The sequence below is a fragment of the Neopsephotus bourkii genome, unplaced genomic scaffold (genome assembly GCF_033783945.1).
Source record: "Neopsephotus bourkii isolate Nb327-2 ecotype Australia unplaced genomic scaffold, CSIRO-AGI_Nbou_v1 NB_1589, whole genome shotgun sequence".
NCBI lineage: Eukaryota > Metazoa > Chordata > Aves > Psittaciformes > Psittacidae > Neopsephotus > Neopsephotus bourkii.
In genome coordinates this window covers 1117176-1140001 of record NW_026902065.1, presented here as the reverse complement: position 1 = coordinate 1140001, position 22826 = coordinate 1117176, and the positions used below count along the sequence as shown (strand labels likewise).

The following is a 22826-nucleotide window of genomic DNA, read 5'->3' as shown; positions in this document are numbered from 1 at the left end:
AGCTAACATTAATTTCTTTAGGTAGAAGTTTTGAGACCAACCTCATTCAGTGATGTTTATTACTGGTTAATTGTCACCTTTTATACTGATACGACGTTTTCTTGAATAATGGCTTGGTTGCATCACTGTGTGTTTCATGCTTGTTTTGGCTAGGCAGCCTTTTTTAAAGGCATGCCATGTACCTGGCATTGAGAAAGCAGAGTGGGAGTTACAAAAATATGAGCCTGGGATGTGGACAGGAAAGACATGATTATTGTTACACCACTTGACATCTGGGCGAGAACGAGTAGTAAATTGGTTGAGTATTCTTAAGAAAAGTGACAACAAAGAACCTCACAAAGTAATTGAATTTCTGAACTGAACTGAAACAGATCTGTAAAACATTTACCAACTAAATGATGACCTCATTATTATGCAGTACAGCAGTACATTTATTTTCTCTAGAGTCCTTAAGAGGATGCATTCCTCAAGACCGCTAACAAAATCAAAATTACTTGGTCGTGTTGTGCTTAGAAACTCATAATTCTGATCTTTATGGTGAGTGAGACTATTGTAACAACCTACAGAGGGTAGATTGTGGAGCACCCACCCAGCAGTCCCTGCATCAAACTCGTGGAAGTGGAGCCTATCAATGAGAACCCTGCAGAAAAATGGAGTATTCTGAAGGGCACTAAGCTGTCCAGCTGGAAATTTATACCAGCAAAACTCAGTTCCCACTTAACTATCATGAAAAGCTTTGCAAGCATTATCAGGTGTGCCATTTAGATAAGTTATGTATGCCATTTGTCCGTTGCGTGGAGTCCTTGAAAGGCATTTTGCTGCATTTCTTGCTAGGCAAGTATTCCATTTTTTAAAGGCTGCCCCTAAATCTGAGTGCTGATAAAGTGGAGTATGCTGCTTAATAAGTTTCCAGTAGGTTGGAAAAAGGAAATAAATAAAAAAAGAAAAAGTATTTTTCCATATTTATTATTTGTACAGTCAGAAGCCTAAAGCCTTCACATACTTTTTAGATCTTTTCTATTGATTTGTGTTTCTAGTTCGGCTGTATGTTTCAGGCTGATAATAACCTTTGTTTCAATAATAGATAAAAAGAAAATAATGTACCAGGTGTAGACTAGCAAAGGTAATATCTCATATCTAAGAAAAATGATTGTATCGTCTTGGATGTCATCACGATCATTCAGAAATGCAGGAAAAAGCTATTAATGTTAAGTCAGAATGTGTGTTTGCTGGTATATCATTCCTTTCTGCTGCAAAGCTTACAGAGATAGTCGGAGGGGAAATTATTTTCTCTGATTAAAATGATGCAGAAAAGTTTTCTTGTATTCTGTATAAATATTCATAGGAACAATCTAGTAATGTGGATTTGGAAGGGAGAGAAGATAATCATGTTGCATAGTCTACTCTTCCTAATTTTTAATAGAATATCTGACTGGGCTGCATAAGTTCATTTCCCTTTGTGTTAGCTCAAGAGGCTTTCTAATCAGTCCTTGCTGTATTTTTGGGTGGCATATCTTAATCTCTAGGTAATTTTCTATAAATTACCCAAAGTGCTTAAACGATTTTGACCAGCCTGGGTTTGATTTACATTTATGTGTGAGATCTTTTGTTGTCATTTTCATCAATAGTATTGTAACTGCTGAAAGTTTTAAGAAATACACATCGATGCAACCTGTTCTGAAAATGATTTAATGATATTGGAGATACTTCTAGAGCATATACAAATTAGTAGTTTAAATGATTGTTTTGTCTGAGATGTTCTTTTGATATTCCACAGCAGTGGTCTCTCCCTCCTTCTGCCCTTACTCCCTACACACAGTAGATCCCATTTTTATTGGTGTATCATTTTTTACCCTTTGTCTGACATCGAGGCTTCTTCTAGTCTATGCAAATGTCTATATTCCCTTGACCTGTTGCTTTTAACATCTTTCAAGGTCCAACTAACTGCCTCGAAAAAATCTGGGGAAGGTTTTCCTAAATAGGAGGTAAAATGATTTGTGTGTCTGTACATCTTTTTCTTCCACAAATTTGTTGAAGAGTACCATAGTATGCTGTAAGTAAATCCTCATAGGTAGATTCCTGTACCTGCACAAAGTTCACATCAGATGAAGTCATATCATCCATGCGGGTTTTCCTGCAGCATCAACACTTAAGGCAACAAGGATGGTGTTGATTTCACCTAGCTTTAGGTATCTAAGTTGTGTTCATGTGTATCTAAGCTAGGGCCATCTCTAGGTTTCCTTGTATTCAGTGGGGAGAAGTAGGCATATCTAGGGTGCCACCCATCTGTCTGGAAGGAGACATCAGTTTACATGAGATTAACTGTGGTGTAGAAATACTCATCGCTTTCCACAGCATATGAAGTGACTCTCACTTAGAGACAGATACCTGCATTGATGAACCCAGGCAAAGGGCCCCAGACAGGAAGACAGCCTTTTCTTATTCTCACCCTTCCTCTTTCAGGCTCCAGATGCTTGAAGCCATCTGCAAACACTGGGAAGGTCCAATCAGCCTGGCACTCTATCTTTCTGATGCAGAAGCCCAGCAATTTCTGCGCTACGCCCAGGGCTCAGAAGTACTTATGAGCCGCCACAATGTTGGCTATCATATCGTGTACAAGGAGGGCCAGTTCTATCCTGTGAATCTGCTAAGGAATGTGGCCATGAAGCATATCAGCACACCATACATGTTTCTGTCTGACATCGACTTCTTGCCCATGTATGGACTCTACGAGTACCTCAGGTAAATGAACGGTGGAGGGTTTCCCACTGTCACACGCATTTTCAGCCCCTCCACACACTGCATCCTTCTCATACATTCCCAAAACAATGCAGTTTGATCAGAACTGGAAGAGGCAACTGACAGATGTTTAAGTGCCTAGCAAGCTGCAAGAGATTTTAGGGTAAAATGCTGTAACTGGAAGGAAAGCAGTACAGTTATGAAAGAAAAATCTTGGGTCTAAATGTGAGCCCTGTTAGCCATCAGAGTAATTCCCTCAGAGCAGCAAAAGAATCAATTTGAAAATTGAACTGGACTAAGTGTTATTAAATGTGCAAGAGCATCCTGTATTAGAAGAGATGTGAACTGGGCGATTTGCCTAAAAATCCGTGGTTCTTAATGTCAGTGACAGAAAAAAAACATTCAAAGCATTACTGAACTCACTGTCCTCTGACACTCTTAATCCAGTTCTGTAACTTGAAAAGAGGGAGCTAGTCTAACCAGCTCAGAAATATGACTGCAGTGCCAGCACCTGTCAGGGCAAAATAGTTAGCATAAGGAAACTGGGAAGAGTAACCTCAGTGTGTATTGCATGATAATGAATGTGAGCAGGTTAGGCTGAGAAAGCTACAGACCTCTGATCCATTAACTGAGCTTTTTATAATAAAGACTTTTTTCCCCTGCAGAGGCTGGTCATTCGAGGCCAGCACGTAGAGCAAGGATGACACCCTGTGGCCATACAAGAGGATTTCAGTTCCTTACTTCTGGCCAGTTTGCTTGTCATCTCTGTTCTAATTTGGTAAAAGTTGATCAAAATGTTCCCATGAGGTGACACTTTTCAGTCCATAGGTCCCGGGTTCTGGAGCGTAAAGGAAAATGCATTCCGGTACAGTAAGCTTATGGAGGAATTCATTTGTTTCAGGCTTAACAGTTTAGTAAGCAGCTTCTCACTTCTCCCTCATATGGAGAATTAATTTCCTTTTTCAATGTCTTGTCCATGTACACAGCTAAATTCACTATTGAGAGAGATGTAGAGTAGGTTCCAGGGATACTGTATAGCAGCCTTCCAGAACCTAAAGGGGGCCTATAAAAAGAGATGGAGACAAACTTTTAGCAGGGCCTGTTGTGATAGTACGAGGGTTTTAAATGAAAAGAGCTGGCATAAGGAAGAAATTTTTTACAATGGGTTTGGTGAAACACTGGCACAGGTTGTCCAGCGAGGTGGTAGATGCCCCATCCCTATAAACATTCAAGATCAGGTTGGACAGGACTCTGAGCAACCTGATGTAGTCGTAGATGTCCCTGCTTATTGCAGGGGGGTTGGACTAAATGGCTTTTAAAGGTCCCTTCCAAACCAAACTATTCTATGATTCTATGGCTTTAAAGACACTGTTTTCGATAATATGACTGAAGTTCTCTCACACTGTGTCAGCTTGTTTCCTGCTTAATTCAAGGATATTTCTTTTTGACCTGTGCCGTTAGGACTCCAAAGTAATTCTGTCCCTTCCACACATTAGTTGTCTCAGGATATATATAGGGACAGTTGCTGTTAGCTTCTCTGTTCTTCAGTGGTAGTGTTGCGTATTGTTACCCTTTTCCAGATTAATGCTGGACACAGTAAGGATGGCATCTGTTGATACTGGCATGTAGTACTAAAAAAGCAGCTCATTCCTTCATGCTGCTTCACAGTGCACTTACGGGAGCCAGCACTGAAAGGAAGAAAAACATAGACAAAATGATGTACCACAACATGCTTGAGATATTACGACCATAGAAATAATTCTTGTATGGTAATAACACATCAGAGAACTAAATGCACAGTGACACCACTGATTGCTGCTGTTTCAGAAATAGAAAAAACCCAACACAGATTCACACTGAAAGCTGTTGCATCCAAGATGTGTTACTCTACCGGCATTTTGTGACTCCCATACCACCTTAAATCTGTGAGTCTCAGTTGCCTGGGAATATTGAAATTGCTAATCTGCTACTGCCAACTTTTGAAAAAGGGGTTATATTTTTTTTGCATGTGTTCTAGAGGCTTTTGTTGCTTTTTCAATAATAATTTTCCTGAGCAAAACAGCAGGGAGGTGCAGTGAGAATATTTTAAATACAGATACCCTGTATCTTTCTTCATTGTCTGTTCCCACTGCCTCTGCAAGTAGCTGATTAGTGCTATCTATCTGAGTGGCAGTGATTGTTAGAGAGATGTATAAACGTTTTCATCTTCATTTCCCCAAATAGAGTAACCAGAAACAAACAGAGACAGTGTGGTTTTTCAGGATATCGCTTTGTACAATGAACCAGACAAGGCCCTCTCACTACAAGTTTGCTTATTTATATATATACTGTATGGTGTCTCTCTGTAGACAATACATTCTCAGAAAGAAAGGAATTTTGAGAAACATTTTGACAATATTTTGAAGGTATTGTTTGTGAAAGTTTACAGCCAGTTTTAAAAAAAAAGAAAGGTGGTCCCTCTAGTTCTCTGTTGCTAACACCTAGATTTTTGCTAATTGAGCTTTTTCACAGCTGCTAAGTAAGACCATTTTAATCTCCATCAAACCCCCTCCCTTACTCTTTTGTGAGGTACAAAAGGAATGTATCATTTCAAGACTTCCTGTTTAGGAAACTCAGACACTTTCATGGTCTGCCTGAGTGGAAGTCTTTTGTCACCATCCCTCATTAGTTACTAAGGTCATCTTGTCATTGCCCCAGAGGTAAAAGCTCTTTCTGGTTGCTACAAGTAAGGTGTGTGGGTCATTCTAAAGGTTCTTCTAAAATAAAATAGCTAGACAGGCTGCTTATCTACAGTTGTCACAGCTAGCATTAAAGTTCTTCCCTGACACATTTTGTGTAAAATATGCCCTTCACTTCCAGTGACACATTTAGCATGATTGGGTCCTGGCATCCAATCTTTAACCATAGGTTTTATACCTGTCCCTGCAGCATCAGTTGTGAAGTATTTCTGGTTTTTTGTCAGCATCTCAGCAAGAGACACACTTCATGTAGTGTCTCTTGGTTTTTATTTGTCAGATGCCTTTGTAGGCTATGCACTCATTGCTTTTGCAGAGAGGAGGAACTTTCTAAGAATATGAATTCAACAGTGGAGTGACAGCTCTCCAGTTCTTACCACAAACTCCGTGACTGCTATATTCCTTGATCTCGAGCTAACCACTTACTGAGTCCTGATGGTGGAAGTTGATTTTAATTAGTGGACCGTTATCTTTTCCCTGAATTCAGTGCTTTAGGATGAGGTTGCTAACCTTTCTGTGTTTGAGCTTCTCTACCCTCCAGAAATGGGCATGATATTACTATCTGCCCCTATAATGATGAGAATTCTATGTGAATTTTTGGAAAGGATTATGGAGTTGAAAAGATTGACACCAATATGCTGGAGTTCATTTAACTGGTGAGGAGGCCCATGATTTAAGATTTATTTCTTCAAAGCTTTGCAAAAAATAGGGTTGATTAGTAGATTTAGAAATTTAACCTAACCTTCACTGTGTCAGAATGTCATACATCAGGTCTGAACACAAAGATGCCTGGGAAACGGTTTCCTGGACAATGCTAGCAAAGAGAAAGCTCTTCATAAAACCATGTATCTGTATTTTGGGGTTTGGGGGAAAAGGACAGATAAAGGAAAAAGGATACTGAATCAATATTACTGAATCCAAAAGCCAGCCCCCATTAGGATAGTGCAGGAATTAAACAGTTTACCCAGTGTTAGTTTGCAGAATAACATGGAAATTTTCCTATTCCAAGTACTACAAAACCAGTCAACCAGCAAATGGCACATCCACTGAAAACAGGATAAAAAAGTCACCCCATGGAAACGGAAAAGTAGCTTTGCTTTGAACAAGAAGAGGTTGTATTTTCAGCTGTTTGGCTGAGGAGCAGACCATCAGCCAAGTCACCAGGAGAAAATGGAAGGTGTTCTTCATCTATCAAATCCTCCTGCCATTATTACATTTTACATAGAATCATAGAATAGTTAGGGTTGGAAAGGACCTTAAGATGATCAAGTTCCAACCCCCCTGCTATGGGCAGGGACACCTCGCACTTGGCCTCTTTTGTCCTTTGTCACTCAGGTTGAACACGTAGATGTCAGCACTGATTCCTTCTTCCACTTACATTAGTTCTTTATGTCATAGTCCACATCAAAGGCAGGCTACACTACTCGGAGGTCAGTGCTGCTGGAGTTCTTCACTTGAGCATATCTCAAGTCCCAGCTCAGTTTTGGTGAACCCCTCCACTTTGACCTGTCTGACATGCAACTTAGATGCTTAACATATCTCTTGAAAATATTTCTGCAGAGATTATCCCACTATTTTCTTTTACTGTTGAAGTACCTCTACCAGTTCTCTGTGTTTGTATCTATTACAAACATCTTGCTTTCGGACCTCTGCTTCTCTCCACTTACCTATCTTTTTATGTTGACCTTTGACAGTACAAATGATTTCATCCTTTTGTATCAGTTTATTCCCTCTTTCTTTTGTTTGTCTTCATGATGGTACTGTCCTCTATTTTTTCCAACAGTTTTGCCATTGATACCTGTATTAAATTTGCAGATGACAAGAGTAGGGAGAGTGCAGAAAGGATTATCGATACCCACATTGGTTTTGTGCTTGTATCCCATATCTTACAAAATTAGTCACATTCAACACTAGCTTCGGTGCAGCTTGCTCTGTCTGACAGTCTTTGCTGTTATCCTTCCTTGATACCTGTCCTGGGTTCAGCTGTAGCAGTTATTTTTCTTCCTAGTAGCTGGTGCAGTGCTGCGTTCTGCTTTCAGTCTGAGAACAATGCTAATAACACACCAATGTTTTAACTGTTGCTAAGTAATGCTTAGGTTGGTCAAGGACTTTTCAGTCTCATACTCTACCAGTGAGAAGGGCACAAAAAGCCAGGAGTGAGCACAGCCAGGACACCTGACCCAGCCTAGCCAAAGAGGGTTCCATACCACAGCACATCACGCCCGGTATATAAACTGGGGGGAGTCGCACAGAAGGGACTGATCGCTGTTTGGTTCAGGCTGGGTATCAGTCAGTGAGTGCTGAACAATTGTATTGTTCATCACCTGTGTTTTCTGAGGTTTCATTTCTTCTCTTGTTGTTTCCTATTGTTATTGCTGGTATTTTTTATATTACCACTATACTTTATTGTAGTTACTGGACTTTTATCATCTCAACCCGTGGCGTTAAACATTCTTCTGTTCTCCTCCCCATGCCTCCTGGGGCTGAGAGAAATGGAGGGGTGAGTGAACTCCTGTGTGGCCCTTGAGTTACCAGCTGGGCTTAAACCACAGCAGTACCTATACCTACTTCAGCTTTGTTCAGCTTCAGACTGTGAACACTGATGGACAGGATCGTCTCTTCCTTCTTGACAGTGCCAAGCACATCAAGGCCTTCATTTTTGCCTGGGACTTTTGAGCTCCCCATCAAACAAAGAGACAGTAACAGCCATAAATGGAAGCTGTTATTTCCTTGCAGAGCCCAAAGGGTGAGCATCACTGCAAATGTTACTTGCTCCTTCCTAGAACTGAATCCCCAAAGCTGTACCACTCAAGTCTGATAGATTGCACAGAGATCAGAAAGCCTGAGATGTTGAAAGAGAAACTATGTCAGTGTCCTCTGCTCTCAGAGAAGGCGTGAAGGGGGAGAAACATTAACAGCATCATAAAGACTAGATGCTGGTACTACTCAATGATTCTGGAAGGTCATGGATGCTGACCGTGAAGGAGTGGTGAGAGAGAAGGTAGTGAAGGAAGTACAAAAAAGTTATGCCGTTAAAATCCTTCAGTTGTGAAAAGTTCACTGGAATGTAGCATAGCTTCTTTAAACAATGCAAACTTTACAGTAAGGTGCTGAGAATAGACTTCTTTTTATAGAACAGGCCTATAGGGTGGTGTGAATTCTCTAAAATTCAGGATTTATTAAATAGCCCTGCTCCTCTTCTTTTTCTCTGATATCAATATAAATGAATTTTAGATATTCTGGGCTAAGGAAAGTGGTTTGTTTGGTTCTTCTGTTATTATGACAGTGATCCCAATTCCTTCATCTTGTAACGCTGCAGAGATTTTGCTGCTTGTCAACATTGTCCCTGATTGCTTGTTGCAGTAACATAAAAATCAGGACAGTGAGTCCTGTTAAAGGGAACTGACTTTGACAAGGAGAGAGAGGCATATTTCTCATATGAAATATGAAGATAATGAAAGGAAAATTGAGACAGAGTTATTTCTAATGACAAGCATAGTAAAATTCAGTTTGGGGATGGAAAAGTAACTTCTTTTTCTTTGGATTTTAGTTTGTTAGAAAAGAACAGACTGAATGCCTGTGGCAGGCAGGCCATAAGATCACTAATTCCTGGCTCTGTGACTGGTGTCAGGGTCAGAATGTTGGGAGTTTTGACCGTGGGTTAGTTTTTACAGCACCAGGCCTGCGGGCAGCAGATGGGGTATGCCTGTCCCAAAGTGGGAAAAGGATTCTAGCCCAGGAGCTAGCAGGGCTTATAGAAAGGGCTTCAAACTAGTTTCAAAGTGGGAAAGGGATAACACCAGGCACACTAGATGTGATCTAGGGGATAGCGTGCTGCTGTTGGGAGTCCACATTCACAGGGCAATTTAAATGCATTTATGCCAATGCCCACAGCGTGGGTGACAAACAGGAGGAGCTGGAAGCCATTGTGCAGCAGGGAAATCATGACATAATTGCCATCATAGAAATCTGGTGGAATGCTTCACATGATTGGAGTGCTGTAATGGATGGCTCCAGGCTCTTCAGAAGGGATAGGCAAGGAAAAAGAGGTGGTGGGGTTGTGTTGTCTGTCAGGGAGTGCATTGACTGCCTTGAACTCAATGATGTGAGTGAGAATGCCGAATATTTGTGGGTAAAGATCAGGGGGAGGCCAACCAAGCAAATATCCAAGCAAATAGGAGTCTGTTATAGACCACCCAGCCAGGATAAAGCTACGGATAAAGTATTCTTCAAACAAGTAGGAGAAGTTTCATCATCCCTTGCCCTTGTTCTCTTGGAGGTCTTAGTCTGCCAGATGTTTGCTGGAAGTACAACACAGAAGAGAAGAAGCAATCCAGGAGGTTCTTGGAGGGTGTGGAAGATAACTTCCTAACCCAGCTGGTTAGTGAGCCAACTAGGGGAGATGCCTGGCTAGATCTGCTGTTCACAAACAGAGAAGGACTGGTGGATGATGTGTTGGTTGGAGACCATCTTGGGCAAAGCAGTCATGAAATGATTCAATTTTGAATCCTTGGAAAAATCAGGAAGAAGGTCAGCAAAACCTCCACCTTAAGATTTCCAGAGGGCTGACTGGCCTGTTTAGGACAGTGGTTATCATACTTCCCTTGGAAACATTACTGAAGGACAAAGGGTCCAAAAGGACTGAGCACTCTTCAAGAACGAAACCCTTATGGCACTGGAGCAGGTGGTTCCTATGTACTGAAAACCAGACCAGCGGGAAAGAGACCAGCCTGGCTGACCAAGGAGATATTGCTTGAACTCAGGAAAAAAAAAGAGAACTTACTACCTGTGGAAGAAGGGACTGTCACCCCATGGAAAGTACAAAGATCTTGTTAGGTTATGTAGAGAGAAAGTTTGACAGGTGAAGGCACAGATGGAACTAAATTTGGCCACTCCTATAAAAGATAATAAAAAGTACTCTTACAAATAATAGTGTTCATGAGAGCAAATAGCTGGTCTATAGTAATGTTAAGGTAGCACTCCCCTTGCAGGACAGACAGAGCTCTAAAGCCGAGGTAAAAAGCAAGTATGATGGCACAACTTAGCACAGAGAATAACTGGGCTGAGGTGCAGCCAAACTTTCCAGCTCCTCATCTTGTGAAATGCCACTGAATCCTGAATAAATCCCATTTTTTTAGAGCTGCATTGGCTAAGCAGCTGTTTCCCATATATGTATTAATATTCAGCTATGTTTCTCTCAAAGGGGTGGTCAGTTGGCTGTGCTTAAAGTGCTAGTTCAGTCCTGTGCACCCCTGGACATGCAGGGCATCATTGATCAGTCAAACATACAAGTTCTTTTTGAACTCTTGTCGTTCTTCCTGCTCAAAAGTAGCACCCGTGGGAAAAATACAGGCTATAGTTACATTTACAGTATCAAACTGCCCATTCTCTGTGCTTTATTTTGAAAAGCCAGGCAATTTGCTCCGTTTACAATTTTCCTGCTTTATTTGTTGTTTCTCTTTGCCAGGAAGTCCGTCATCCAGCTCGACCTGGCTAACACCAAGAAAGCTCTGATCGTACCTGCTTTTGAGACCCTACGCTACCGCCTCTCCTTCCCCAAGTCAAAAGCAGAGCTGCTCTCTATGTTGGACATGGGAACCCTCTTCACTTTCAGGTAGTGGAAAGTACTTTTGTTGAATGTGTGATCATGATCTCTGAAGAGATCCCTTGTGTGACCAAAAATATTTTTTCTCTGCTGGTTTGTTCACTTCCTGAATGAGTTACGGGAAAAAACAGATGCAGGCTTGTCATGTGCTCTTTCAAAGTGTGAAACAGCTGCTTAGATAGCTAGGGTTTCTTAATGCAGAGGTAAAAGTGTACTCTGACTAGAAGTTGAGAAGTGAGGAACACCTAAATTTGGAGCTCCTCTCTGAAGCAGGCACCTTTTATGGCTGTGAGCAAGTCACTTCTATTATCTGCCAGACTCTTTGGTTTTAAAATGCAACTACTAGGGTTAACTGTCTCTTGGGTGTGTGTGGTAAGGTCTGATTAGCAGACATTTGTAAAGCATCGCAGTGATGGGAAGAGTACAATATGGCCTTATGATGTTTCACAGAGAGGGGGCTTAGGAGACGTGCATTCTCTTCTCAGCTCCACTACTGCCCTGCTGGGAGGTGGTACACGAATCAGTTCATTTTCTTACATCTCTGTTCTCCACCTCTGAAATGCAGGTAGCAGTGTTCACCTTTCCTTTTTACAGTATTTTGAGATCTAGAGATAAAAACTCTGAAAAAGCTAAGTATTATCCATAGCCAGTGGAGCTCTGTATCACCTTTCCCATCCTTCTCTTTATAGCTTTCCTCAGACTCCCATTGTGTGGGTTTCACACCTCTCTTTGCAGCAGCCACCCTTCCCTCATTTGGCCAAATAGCAAACACCCTGGTGAGCCTGGAGAACAATCCTGACACTGCCTCTACCAGTGACCGACTTGAAATAGAAACTTGAGGCATGCCTCTCTCTGGAAAATTACTTCAGAATACTGATAGATCAAGTGCCATTCACTCTTCCATCATTCTTTAACAGTCAAAGACATACAAATTAACAAGAGATTTGTTGATAGAACGACTATGTTCTATGAAATGACTGTTTCCCCAGTAGTTGAAAGAAAAATACCCTTCCAGTGGAAAATAGCACCCTCAGGATTTTCAGATGCTACATTCCACCAACAATCAAGTTTTCAACTTGCACAGCACGGGGCTTCCACTACAGATTTTATCCTCAAGCTATACAGCATGTTGGCATGTTATGTACACAGACAGATTTGCAGGTCCTTTCTCAAGTATCACTTAGGCAAAACTGTCTTTAACATCAGTGGGAGTTTTGCCAGAGCAAGGTTAAATAAGAACTGAAGGACATGCGGTCTGTAGCTGGTGTTCTTATTAATGTAGGACACAATTTGCAAATGCTTCCCAAGTTTGCTTTGGCTCATTTCATTGCTCAAATCTATCAACAGCCACAAAGCAGCTGTGATCTGGGCTGAGAATTTCCACCTCTGCGTTCAAGGTGCTGTAATAATGCTGCAATTCGAGGCTGAGCGGGTGGGAGTGAGCTGGGGAGGACTGCTGTGACAGTGATTGCTGAAAGGGCCTGCAGCATCCCAGTCCCTCGTGCCACGTGGTAGATTACAATCTTTTCCTCACTGAAATTGCTTTTGCCACCTCTTTTCCAAATGGTGACCTTTCCTAGCTCTGGGCAGCTAAGAAGTACAAAAAGGCTCTAAATTACATCCCCAGTCACCACCAGGAGAAAAGGGAAGACGTGAGCATCTGTGGCTCGCAAGGAGTGCTGCGTGGAAGCCCTCCACAGAAGCAGGTTGCTCTGTGCCAGCTTCCTAGCTTTGTTTAAGATGGAACATTTGATCCAAAGTGTATGTTTTTTCCAGTTGTTTTCCATAAATCATAATTCGTCAGCACTTTACTGAGGTCAAATTACTTTTTTTGGATTTGCCAAAATTGCCAGCGGTAGTGAAAAATACATTGTTCACGATTTTCAGGAAGTTCTGGGAGTCAGTGAGTGCAGCCTTAAAATTTGATGAGTACTTAAATCTTGAGTGACAAGGGCCTGAGCAGGAAAATTAGATTTATTAATTTGTTCTGTGAGATGGAAGACCAGTACAGACAGTGAACCACGTGCCACGGCTGCATCTCTGAGAGTAAAGTCTGTTGGAAATGACTCGCTCTCTTATAATAACTTCCTCTGTCTGGACACCCATGTAATGGTCTCTGCATATCTTACTGTGTGTTACATGTCATTTGGTGATCGGCCATTGGCCATGATCCAGCTCCAGCAGATTATATGTGTGTATGTATATATGTAGACTCATCTGTATTGTATGTACAGATATGTGTGGAATCCTGAACTCTCACAATTCTTGTTTCCGGTCTAATTATTCCTTTATAATTAATGTGCACACACCTCATTTGAGCAACATGTACTCGTTTTTCTCTTCATCCTGACCTTAGCCATCCTTTTGTGTCGCTCTTTCCCTCCACTCACATCTGTCACTCTGCAGAGGCAAGTAGATCATCTCTGGTATTATTTTGTTTGGTACAATCAGGTCTATTCCTTCCTTTCTACTTTGTTTCATCTCTCCAATCTCATTCCCATATTTTCCCCTCCCTGTCTCTTCCCATTTTTTTCCCTGCTGGTCAGCTCCCTCGACTCGCAGAGATTATACCTGAGCTGTTGTAGCAGCTTACACTGATATCCCTAAACATGGCGGAAAGAAATTGCTGGTTTTTATGTTTGGCATCCTGTTTCCCCCCTGTTTAAATCAGTTGGAGTGTTACTAGAACAACAGCAGTACTTGACTGCTTCTCTGCAGGGATCTCTCAATTAACTGAAGTTTGTATGGGGCTTTGAAGATACAAATCACTTTGGAAGTGTTTAGTAGTCATTATTTTTATTACCATAATTAATTTCAAAATGCTGGAGGTAGGATTTTGGAAGATAAAGCATTCTCCACAATCCCATATAATTTTAAATCGCACATTGTGATAATATTTTTTTCTGGCATAGATAGCTGCCCATTAGTGGCTAGGTGGGTTACCCACTGATTTCCAAGAGACCATGGAAAGGGATAGGCTTTTTGGAGATGATTGCAAAGGGCATTAAGCATTGTAAGCATCTTTGTGAATCTGGCACTCTTTTCTAAAAATCTCTGGAGAATTAATTCACTGTCTTTTTTTTTTTTAATACAGAAGGGCTGTTTTCCCAGGTCCTTGAGCCAGATAACTGAAAGCGATGCAACCTGTTTACAGTTTAGAAATGCAGCCTTCAAAGGGCCATGCGTAACTGGGGACCCTGGTGCTATACTAATTATTCTGCCTTCCTGGCTGCCCCTGAACAAGAGTAGTCAACACTTTTCTCTGTTTTTCCTGTTACAAGCCATACAAATATACAGTCCTAGTGAAAACTCCTGGGTGTGATTTTGCATCCCTGCTTTTAGCAATGACTCCCAATGTTATGAGAATTTCTGGGGCTGAAACGTTACCTCAGGTCCTAATTCTGAAAAGATTTAATGCTCAAATCTCAGCACTTTTAGTGCAAATCATCCCTGTGAATTCAGTGTGCCTTACATTATGAATTGTCAGGGTGTTTGTTTTGCCCCTTCTGTTACATGTCTCTGAGCACTGTAATACAGATGGCCAGCTATGCCTTTCTTTCATTATTTAATCTGTGAGTCTGCAGAAAGAACCCGTCTCATTGATTTTTGGAAAGTGTAAGAAGAAGAAGTGGGTGAGAGAGTCATTGACCCTGGCACTAATGGGGTGCATTCAAGCTGTGCTTGGAAGAGACCTGCTGTGACCTAAACAAGATTAGCGAAGTATAAAAGGATCTTTTTCTGTAAATGAAATTGATTACCTTACTAAGGATCACATGGGTGCTCCTCACAGTGTAGAAAGTACAATAGAAAGCTTTTATGTAATATTTTACTTGTTCATTTAATTATGCACTTTGGCTCCTGCCATCATAATCACAGTAACTAATAGAACATCTATCCAGAGCTGCAGGTGTCTCTCATACAAATTATAAAATGATATATAAAATAAATAGTGAATGTCAGTGTAGTATAGAAGGAAATAGCTAATTTTAGGGACCTTATCTGAGCTGCGGACTTTCACACTGATTTTAGAGCACTGATACATCCACTTGGTTGCTAGGTACAAGCCACAGCACTTTGTAGTGCAGATGAGCTGCCTGCATACTTTGTAATTGTTTCTCACATTAGCATTAGGCAGTGTTTTCACACTATCCTTCACCAACTGGATGTGTTTAAGCATTGAGTACATAGAGGCTCTGGGAAGCGTGCTGGAAATAGTCCTAGAAATTGCCTCCGCTCTGTCTTAAAAATGATGATGTGAACTGTATGCTAATGTCCTTATTTTTGAGCGTTTCATCTAACAAGTAACATTTTGTTGCCTCGCCAAGATGCATTCTATCTAATTGCCTCCCCACGTCCGTGCCATTTATGTCTGTTTAAGGTATCACGTCTGGACGAAAGGGCATGCGCCAACGAACTTTGCCAAGTGGCGAACAGCCACCACCCCCTACCGTGTCGAGTGGGAAGCAGACTTTGAGCCATACGTTGTTGTGAGGAAGGACTGCCCAGAGTATGACAGGCGGTTTGTTGGATTTGGCTGGAACAAAGTAGCTCACATCATGGAACTGGATGCACAGGTGAGGAGACGACACCTGCATATCTCACCCAGCGGCTAGGCAGGAGGGTTGTTAAAATGAAATCAGTGCTCTGTAGAAAGGCTTCAGGCTTTGCGTCACCAAAGTACTCATCTGACCTTATTGAGCTCCTGAACGAGAGTGCCTGTTGAGTTGGGAAGACTCAGCTTAGTCCATGTCAAGCATTAAAAGCAGAACTAAGTCTAAGTTAGTTTAATTGTCAGTACTGAGAAAGTTGTTTTGAAGTGGCACAGTCCCTGCAATGTCCACCTCCTGGCCAGCAGTGTGCCTTAGCACTGCAGCACATGTTGAGAGTCTCATAACCTGCTAGGGGATCCACAGACTTAGCTGGAAGTTTTTTTGGTTAAACTGAGGTTACTGAGTCCCAAATGCTAGTTTAGAATTCAGAAAGCAATCTCAAATTGAATCCAAAGCAAGCTTCTTCGGTTTCTGGCCTGGATTTGCAGCGCATCTCTGCAAAGCCAAGGACTGCATTTTGAAAGTCTCTGGCTGTAGAGCAGCCTCTAGAGGATCTAGCTACTTGATCCTTGGCCTACCTTCCTCTTGTATCTGTGACTTGGGATGAAGTTCTTGGGCAAAATATGTAAGAGTAAGGATGTTGCAGAGGAAGCTTGAGAGTCTCAGATTAGCACGAGAGCTCTCAGTCCCCGCCACTGACGTAGATCTTAGGGTCTGGCAGTGACTATGGCTTTGTGAGAGCCTGGTGCTGCTGATCCTTACTGAAATGTCAGGGTTTGCATCTCGCTATTGCCCTTGACTGTGAAGCTAACCACTGTGGTAATCAGCAGGATTTGTTATAGCATTTCTTTATAGTTTGAGTTTGTTTGGGGGTTTTTGTTTGGTTTCAAACCTAGTTTTTGAACTAGTAACATTTCATGCTAACCAAAAAACATGGGGTTTGGCCATCTATATCCTCCTATGGTAGCTTCTGCTATGGATCTGGAAGAGAGCTGATCCTTCTCTGCTCAACTCTTAACAGTTTATGTGAAGCAGAGCAGCACAAGGCATACAGCAAGATGCTGGGAAATTGTGTCTGAGTTGTGGGCTATTTGTGTGAAGGCATGTTTGTGGGAGGCATATTTTCTACTGCTTACAAAATCACATAGTCACCTTGCGCTGGCAGCCATTTGCCCTGTTTGTAGAAGGGCATTCCCAAGGAATTTGTACCTACTTACGTTGATAAAAAAAATTATGACAGACTAGAAAAAAAAGGCCCCTTATCATTAATAATAACATTTTGCTCTGCTATAGCACTTTAATTTTCCAATGCACTTTCCAAACGCTAATCATTTAACCATCAGTTGTGGAGAGTGTTAGGGTAATGATATATTATTTGTTAATCTGGGTAACAAGGCTTTATGTTCCCACTGGCAGCTCTCATCTAGCACTCACAGTTTAACTCTTCTGTTCAGAGATGTTTGCCCAGCATACAGATTTACACATGGGAAAATGGAACATTTTGCAAAGTTGTTCATCATACAGGTATTTTAAAAAGCCATTGAGTTGCAGCTAACTCTGGGGAATTGTTTTTCTCACTCTTCCAGCCTTAAAAACATTCTCATATTGAAAAGAAGCTTAATTTCCATCATGGGTAGCAACACGGATGTTGGCCTGTTCTCCCACAGAATCAGCCTGGAGAGGATCTGGAATCACATAGCTACATCCCCGTATGGCATTCCTCTGCTTCGGGGTGTCCACAGATCAGGTTGCTGCCAGCCGCTTGGCTGGTTTCATTACCAGCAGGCAGAGCAGCTTCCCAATTGAATTATTTCACTGCTCCTCACAACTGCAGTGTCTGTCAAGAGGACTGTTTCATTTTCTGTACCAAGGGCCTGTGTCACTGCCATCCTTCAGAGCAGCACACTGTGTGGAAATAAGCATCATTATTATTCTGGAGGCATGTATATGTCCACGGAGCTGGATGCTGTCCAAATACATAGATAATGACAGTGTTCATCTAAAGAATGTATAACCTGTGAGATAGGCACAGAGGTTCCTGCCAGTGCATTGCTTTGTCCATAAATGTTTCCATGTAATAGAGATGGATCATTAGGAAGCCTTTCCCTGTTCTTCTAGTGACTGTGGAACTAGACTGTGAGCATCCCTTTTGCCAGGACACTAGCCCAGCATCTTTCAAAGAGGCTTATTAGCAGTAGACTCATACAAGTTTTTGGAAGGCTGTAGGTGCCTGAAGGATTTTCAGAAGGATGGGAGCATTGCTGTGCTGAACAGTTTACACTACAGAGCATAGACAGTCCCTGAACTGCAGGGTTGCTGACTTCAGATGCAAACAGAGAGCAAAGACTGTAGGAGGGGAGTGGGTCTTTCTCTGCAGCTTCAGCTCTTAGTTTTAAGGTCTTGTAAAGACGTATTTTATAGTTTGTTGTTTATCAGCTCTCCTCACTTCATCATGCCAGCCTATTTTTTGTTTGCATTTGGTTCCCCATTAATTCCAAGTGTTTTCCAGCTAAATAAGTTCTGCCTGTGAGCATCAAGATTATTTTGTTCTTGCTGTACATTCATCACCCCAAACACAAGCTCAGAGGGGCCTATTCCCATATATGACCGCATTGTAACTTGGCACAAAGATTTGACACTTCAGCACTGTCTGGCAGGGAAGAGGCATTCCCATAATAAGAAAGGAGCAGCCATACAGCTGCATCTGCACCTAGCTGTCCAGTACATGCTGCTGTTTCATAGGTGTCTCTGGGCAGGTACTGCAGCTTTAGCTACACTTTGGGGTCTCCAGTACCACTGCCTGAGTTGGGATATAGCTCCACATTGCATTCTGCTCACTTTTTTCCATTTCATTTGCGTTTTATTTTGAGCTGTGTAGATCAAACACTTGGTTTCTGGTAGCATTGTAACCCAGCAGCTTTCAGTCTTTCTGGGTTGATCATGTTTGTTCCACTAACAACTTACATGGGCAGCCTGTTCCAGTGCCTCACCACTCTCACAGTAAAGGATTTCTTCTTAATACCTAACCTACATCTCCCCTGTTTAAGTCTGAACCTATTACCCCTCGTCCTGTCACTACAGTCCCTGCTGACAAGACCCTCCCCAGCATCCCTATAGGCCCCCTTCAGATACTGGAAGGCTGCTATGAGGTCTCCAGGCAGCCTTCTCTTCTCCAGGCTGAACAGCCCCAACTTTCTCAGCCTATCTTCATATGGGAGGTGCTCCAGTCCCCTGATCATCCTCGTGGCCCTCCTCTGGACTTGCTCCAACAGCTCCATGTTCTTCTTATGCTGGGGACACCAGAACTGCACACAGTGCTCCAGGTGGGGTCTCACGAGAGCAGAGTAGAGGGCCTTCAGGCCTGCCTTTTGTACCATTTCCCCATTATTTGGCTTATATGGAGTAAAATATTGTAAAATATAAAGTAGATCTTTCATAAAACCAAGCAAAATCAACTTTAAAAAGAAGGCTTATTTGTCTTATCTGTATGAGTTTGTAATTTCTGAGACTCACACTGCACTGTTGTGTGATGGAGCATGTATGACTGTGGAGGTATGGCAGAGATGTGTCGCAAGGGGGCTCAGGGACATCCTCACAGCCAGTGTCTTTCTCCCCCAGGAGTACGAGTTCACGGTGCTGCCCAATGCCTACATGATCCACATGCCGCACGCCCCCAGCTTCGACATCACCAAGTTTCGCTCCAACAAGCAATACCGCATCTGTCTCAAGACCCTGAAGGAGGAGTTCCAGCAGGATATGTCACGCCACTACGGCTTTGCAGCCCTCAAATATCTCACGGCAGAGAGCAACAGCTAGCACATCAGAGCCCGTGTGAGGGAAATAGGGACACCGGAGGGAGGAGCCGCTCAACGTTTGGGGTCTTCAAACTTCGAACTCAGAAATACTTTCTGGTTTTATATCATACTTGGCAGTTCTAACAGTAGAAATTTGAAGTGAGATGTCTTCGAACTATGCTCATTTGTCTCTTCCCCGACTACCCCAGGCCTTTCAGCTTTAGCGTTCATGAGGTGTCAGCAAGAGGAGCCGGCCACGTGCCCGCCATGCCGACGGAGCTGGGGACTGGGCTGGGGCTGGGAAAGCACTCTTGCTCTGTTAACTGCAGAGCAAAGACAGACCTTCAGAATATAGGATTTCATGTTGCTATTTAATAATTTGACATGCTTTTTATCTGTAAAGGAAGATCTTCGGGTCGCTGTCCTGTGAATTTCAAATCTGCACTACTCTAAAAGGGAACTCTCACCTGTGAACTTTCACAGGGGCCCTGTTACCATGGATGACCTTGTTAATGCAGGATGAGCCAAAGGTCTGAATTAGCCTTGAAAACAAAGGGGACGCTTATATAGTACTGCACTCCAGAGAAGGTGTGTTAACTGGCTTAGGTGTATACATGATACCGGTTGGTCTTTTACTCTCAAATTAGTTGTTTTATCAGGAAAATTCCCTATACCCCACCCCGCCTTTTCCCCAGTCCTAAATGCTGCTCCTTTCCTTGCCAAGGAAATGTCTCCCTTGTGTTTCTTTCCCATCTTCAGTTCTGGTGGTCCAGTAAAGAAGACAAGTAGGCTCTGCCAGAACATGAACAGAACTTGTCAGTGTAAGGTTTGTTTTCACCAGAGCAACTTGTTCGTGTGTGTCTCGTAAAATAAAGGGCCTGGCTGAAACTCTTTATCCTTTTTTAGGCAAGAATTGGATTTTGCCTATGAGGCACATTGTGCCGGGGGGGATATTGATTTGTAGGCTTATTTCAGTGCATGCCCATCTGTGAAGGCACTGGGCCTTGGGCTTTAAGTGGACTTCTCTGATGAACAGGGAATATAAACACAGCAACTAGCAGCCTTGGTGCTCTCCTGCTGCCTGCTGCAAGGTCTCAGAACTACTTCGTTAAAGGAGTTTATAATTAAAAGGAGCAGAACTGTTAGGAATAAACTCCCCATTCGAGGGGGAGAAAAGAATGTGTTGGGAATCTGAGTGTGAGTGTTCACTTGAACGTGGGCTGGTCAAGCTCACAACTTTGGTACACATAGGAATATGCTGGTGGGCGGAGAGGAAACCTAACAAGCAAAATGCAGAAAACAAGACACTGGACTTTTTACCATTTTCTTTATTCTTCAGTATTAATGTTGTGTTTACATGGGATGCAGAGATGAGGTTTAATGCACTACCCCTTGCAGGGCTATTTGTAATTTCTGTTGCAATGTTAATAGAGAAAGCAGAAACAACTCAGTGAGAAATGTGTCTGTCTCCTTACCCCAGATCCCCATACAACCACGGTACCAATACCACTGCCTGAGTTGGGAAATGGATCCACATTGTGTTCTGCTCAGTTTTTTTCCCCTTTTGTTTTTCAGCCACTGGGCCTTCTGCTTTCCTCCCCACCTCCTCTCTCTAGAGCTTGGTTTTATTTCTAACCTGACATTTCGTGAGAGCTTTCTGTTATGGTGGAAACCACGTGGTTAAACCAGACATTTAAACTACAAATATCAGTTCATCATGCTGTGTATATGTAAGAAAAGCCCAAAAAAAGGCAACTTCTTTGACAAGAAATAAAAAGGGGCGGGAGGCTGTGTGTAATTTTCACTTTTTCCCCTGGGAGTGTTGGCTGCATAAGAATACATCACTGCATAATTTTCCAAAGTGCTTTTCTTCTGTTCTTAATGGCTTTGTGAAAAGATTTACATAAAACACTGGGAAGAGCTGGGAAGAAGTGAAATGAGTGCTCAGTCCTGGCTAAAATATATTCTTTTAAAAACACCAAAATCTTAACTACCTAAGTCCTGTATTACTCACCATTAAGGGTCAAGGTCACTGTGCATGTTGAGAATGAGAACCCTGTAGCACAGGGGCCTGTTCATTAGCTAATGTGCAGAAGGATGTCAAAAGCTGATCCTAAGAGAGCCTAACACCAGTTGTCCCTACATAAAATCTCCAATCAGAGCTTCAGAATGACCATCATTATGTTTCACATATATTAAAAACTTTCATTTCCAGATGTATGATTTTCCTTGGCTTGACAACGTTGCCGAAGGGTGGACTGGATTGCCCTGCAGCAGCATAACCTGTAGCATGGGCCTGTATGTTGTTTTGATGTGCCATTATCAATATGAACATTATTTTCTACTCAGTGGTCATGAGATGATGTAGATGGGGGGAGCAGGGAGGTAATCATTTGCTATTTGCCTGTCTGCATAGCAAGTCATGGAATGTTCTGGGTAAGCTTAGGTGTGCTGGCTGGTGTAACCAGCTCAAGGATTGATAGTAAGTTCGAAGAGCCCCTTTTTTTTTACCTTTATAGACACTGTACTGACTCGTATCTGTCACGTCATGTTTGTCTGTGTGCTTCATAATTAGGGAAGTGTGAGGCTTGGGTTTTCTTAACACATTTCAGCCATTTTACATGATAGCAAATTAGAATTACGTGTCTGTCTGTAACTGCCAGAGCTCCTCCAATACCACGAAAAAATCACCACCGACAACAACAGAAGCCCCCAACTCAGTTATAACACTGTCTTCCAGTCCTCTGCTGTAGTATTTGATAGCAAATTTGTGACTTAATTATCAGTTTTCTCCTGAAATCTTCAAGAAATATCAGATAAGCCTGGTAACTTAATGCCTTTGATTTATTGACTTGTTCCACCAACTTCTCTCTTGAGTCTTCAATCTCCTTATCTTTAATATTTGGAAAGTAGGAGTCTTTCATTTAGTTTTCACTCCAGCACCCTCCCTGGTGAAGACTGATGCAAATAAATCGTTTAGATTCTTGGCAATGTCCTTATTGTCTTTAATTGTTTCTTCTACTTACTGTTTGGGGTGGCCTTCTGGTTATGTCCGGTTTTCTGCTTTTGGTGTACTGAGCAAATGTGTATTTTCAGTTTTAACTTCCTACTGTTTGCTCTTCAGATTCCCTCTTAGCTTGCTCAAACTCCATCTTAACTATTACATACTTTCTTTTCAGGTTTACAAAATTCTGATTTCCATTCCCTAAAGGTTTCTTCTTTGGCCTGAATAACTTCTAACATTTCCAGTTTAGCCATACCAGCATTTCCTTGTCCTCATCTTCCATTTATCTGAGGGGATACCATACACCATGGCTGTTGATAAGCCTTATCCATTTTTTAGTCCGAGGGCTTCAGTTTTTCTTTTTTATTTAGGGCTACTGCTTCTTTAAAAGGAAAAAGG

At 42.1% G+C, this 22826-nt stretch overlaps 1 protein-coding gene across 5 annotated transcripts in view; it reads left to right on the top strand.

Moving 5' to 3' along the window:
• The window catches only part of LARGE1 (LARGE xylosyl- and glucuronyltransferase 1), a 281109-nt gene extending 258691 nt beyond the window's left edge, over positions 1 to 22418 (top strand). For all 5 annotated transcript variants that reach the window (XM_061371803.1, XM_061371799.1, XM_061371800.1 and 2 more), the window contains 4 exons: positions 2464 to 2742; positions 10942 to 11088; positions 15458 to 15653; positions 19248 to 22418. In XM_061371803.1, the coding sequence (XP_061227787.1) occupies positions 2464 to 2742; positions 10942 to 11088; positions 15458 to 15653; positions 19248 to 19445 (820 nt within the window). In that variant the 3' untranslated portion in view covers positions 19446 to 22418. The remainder of the gene's footprint in view (positions 1 to 2463; positions 2743 to 10941; positions 11089 to 15457; positions 15654 to 19247) is intronic.
• The last annotated feature ends 408 nt before the right edge of the window (positions 22419 to 22826 follow it).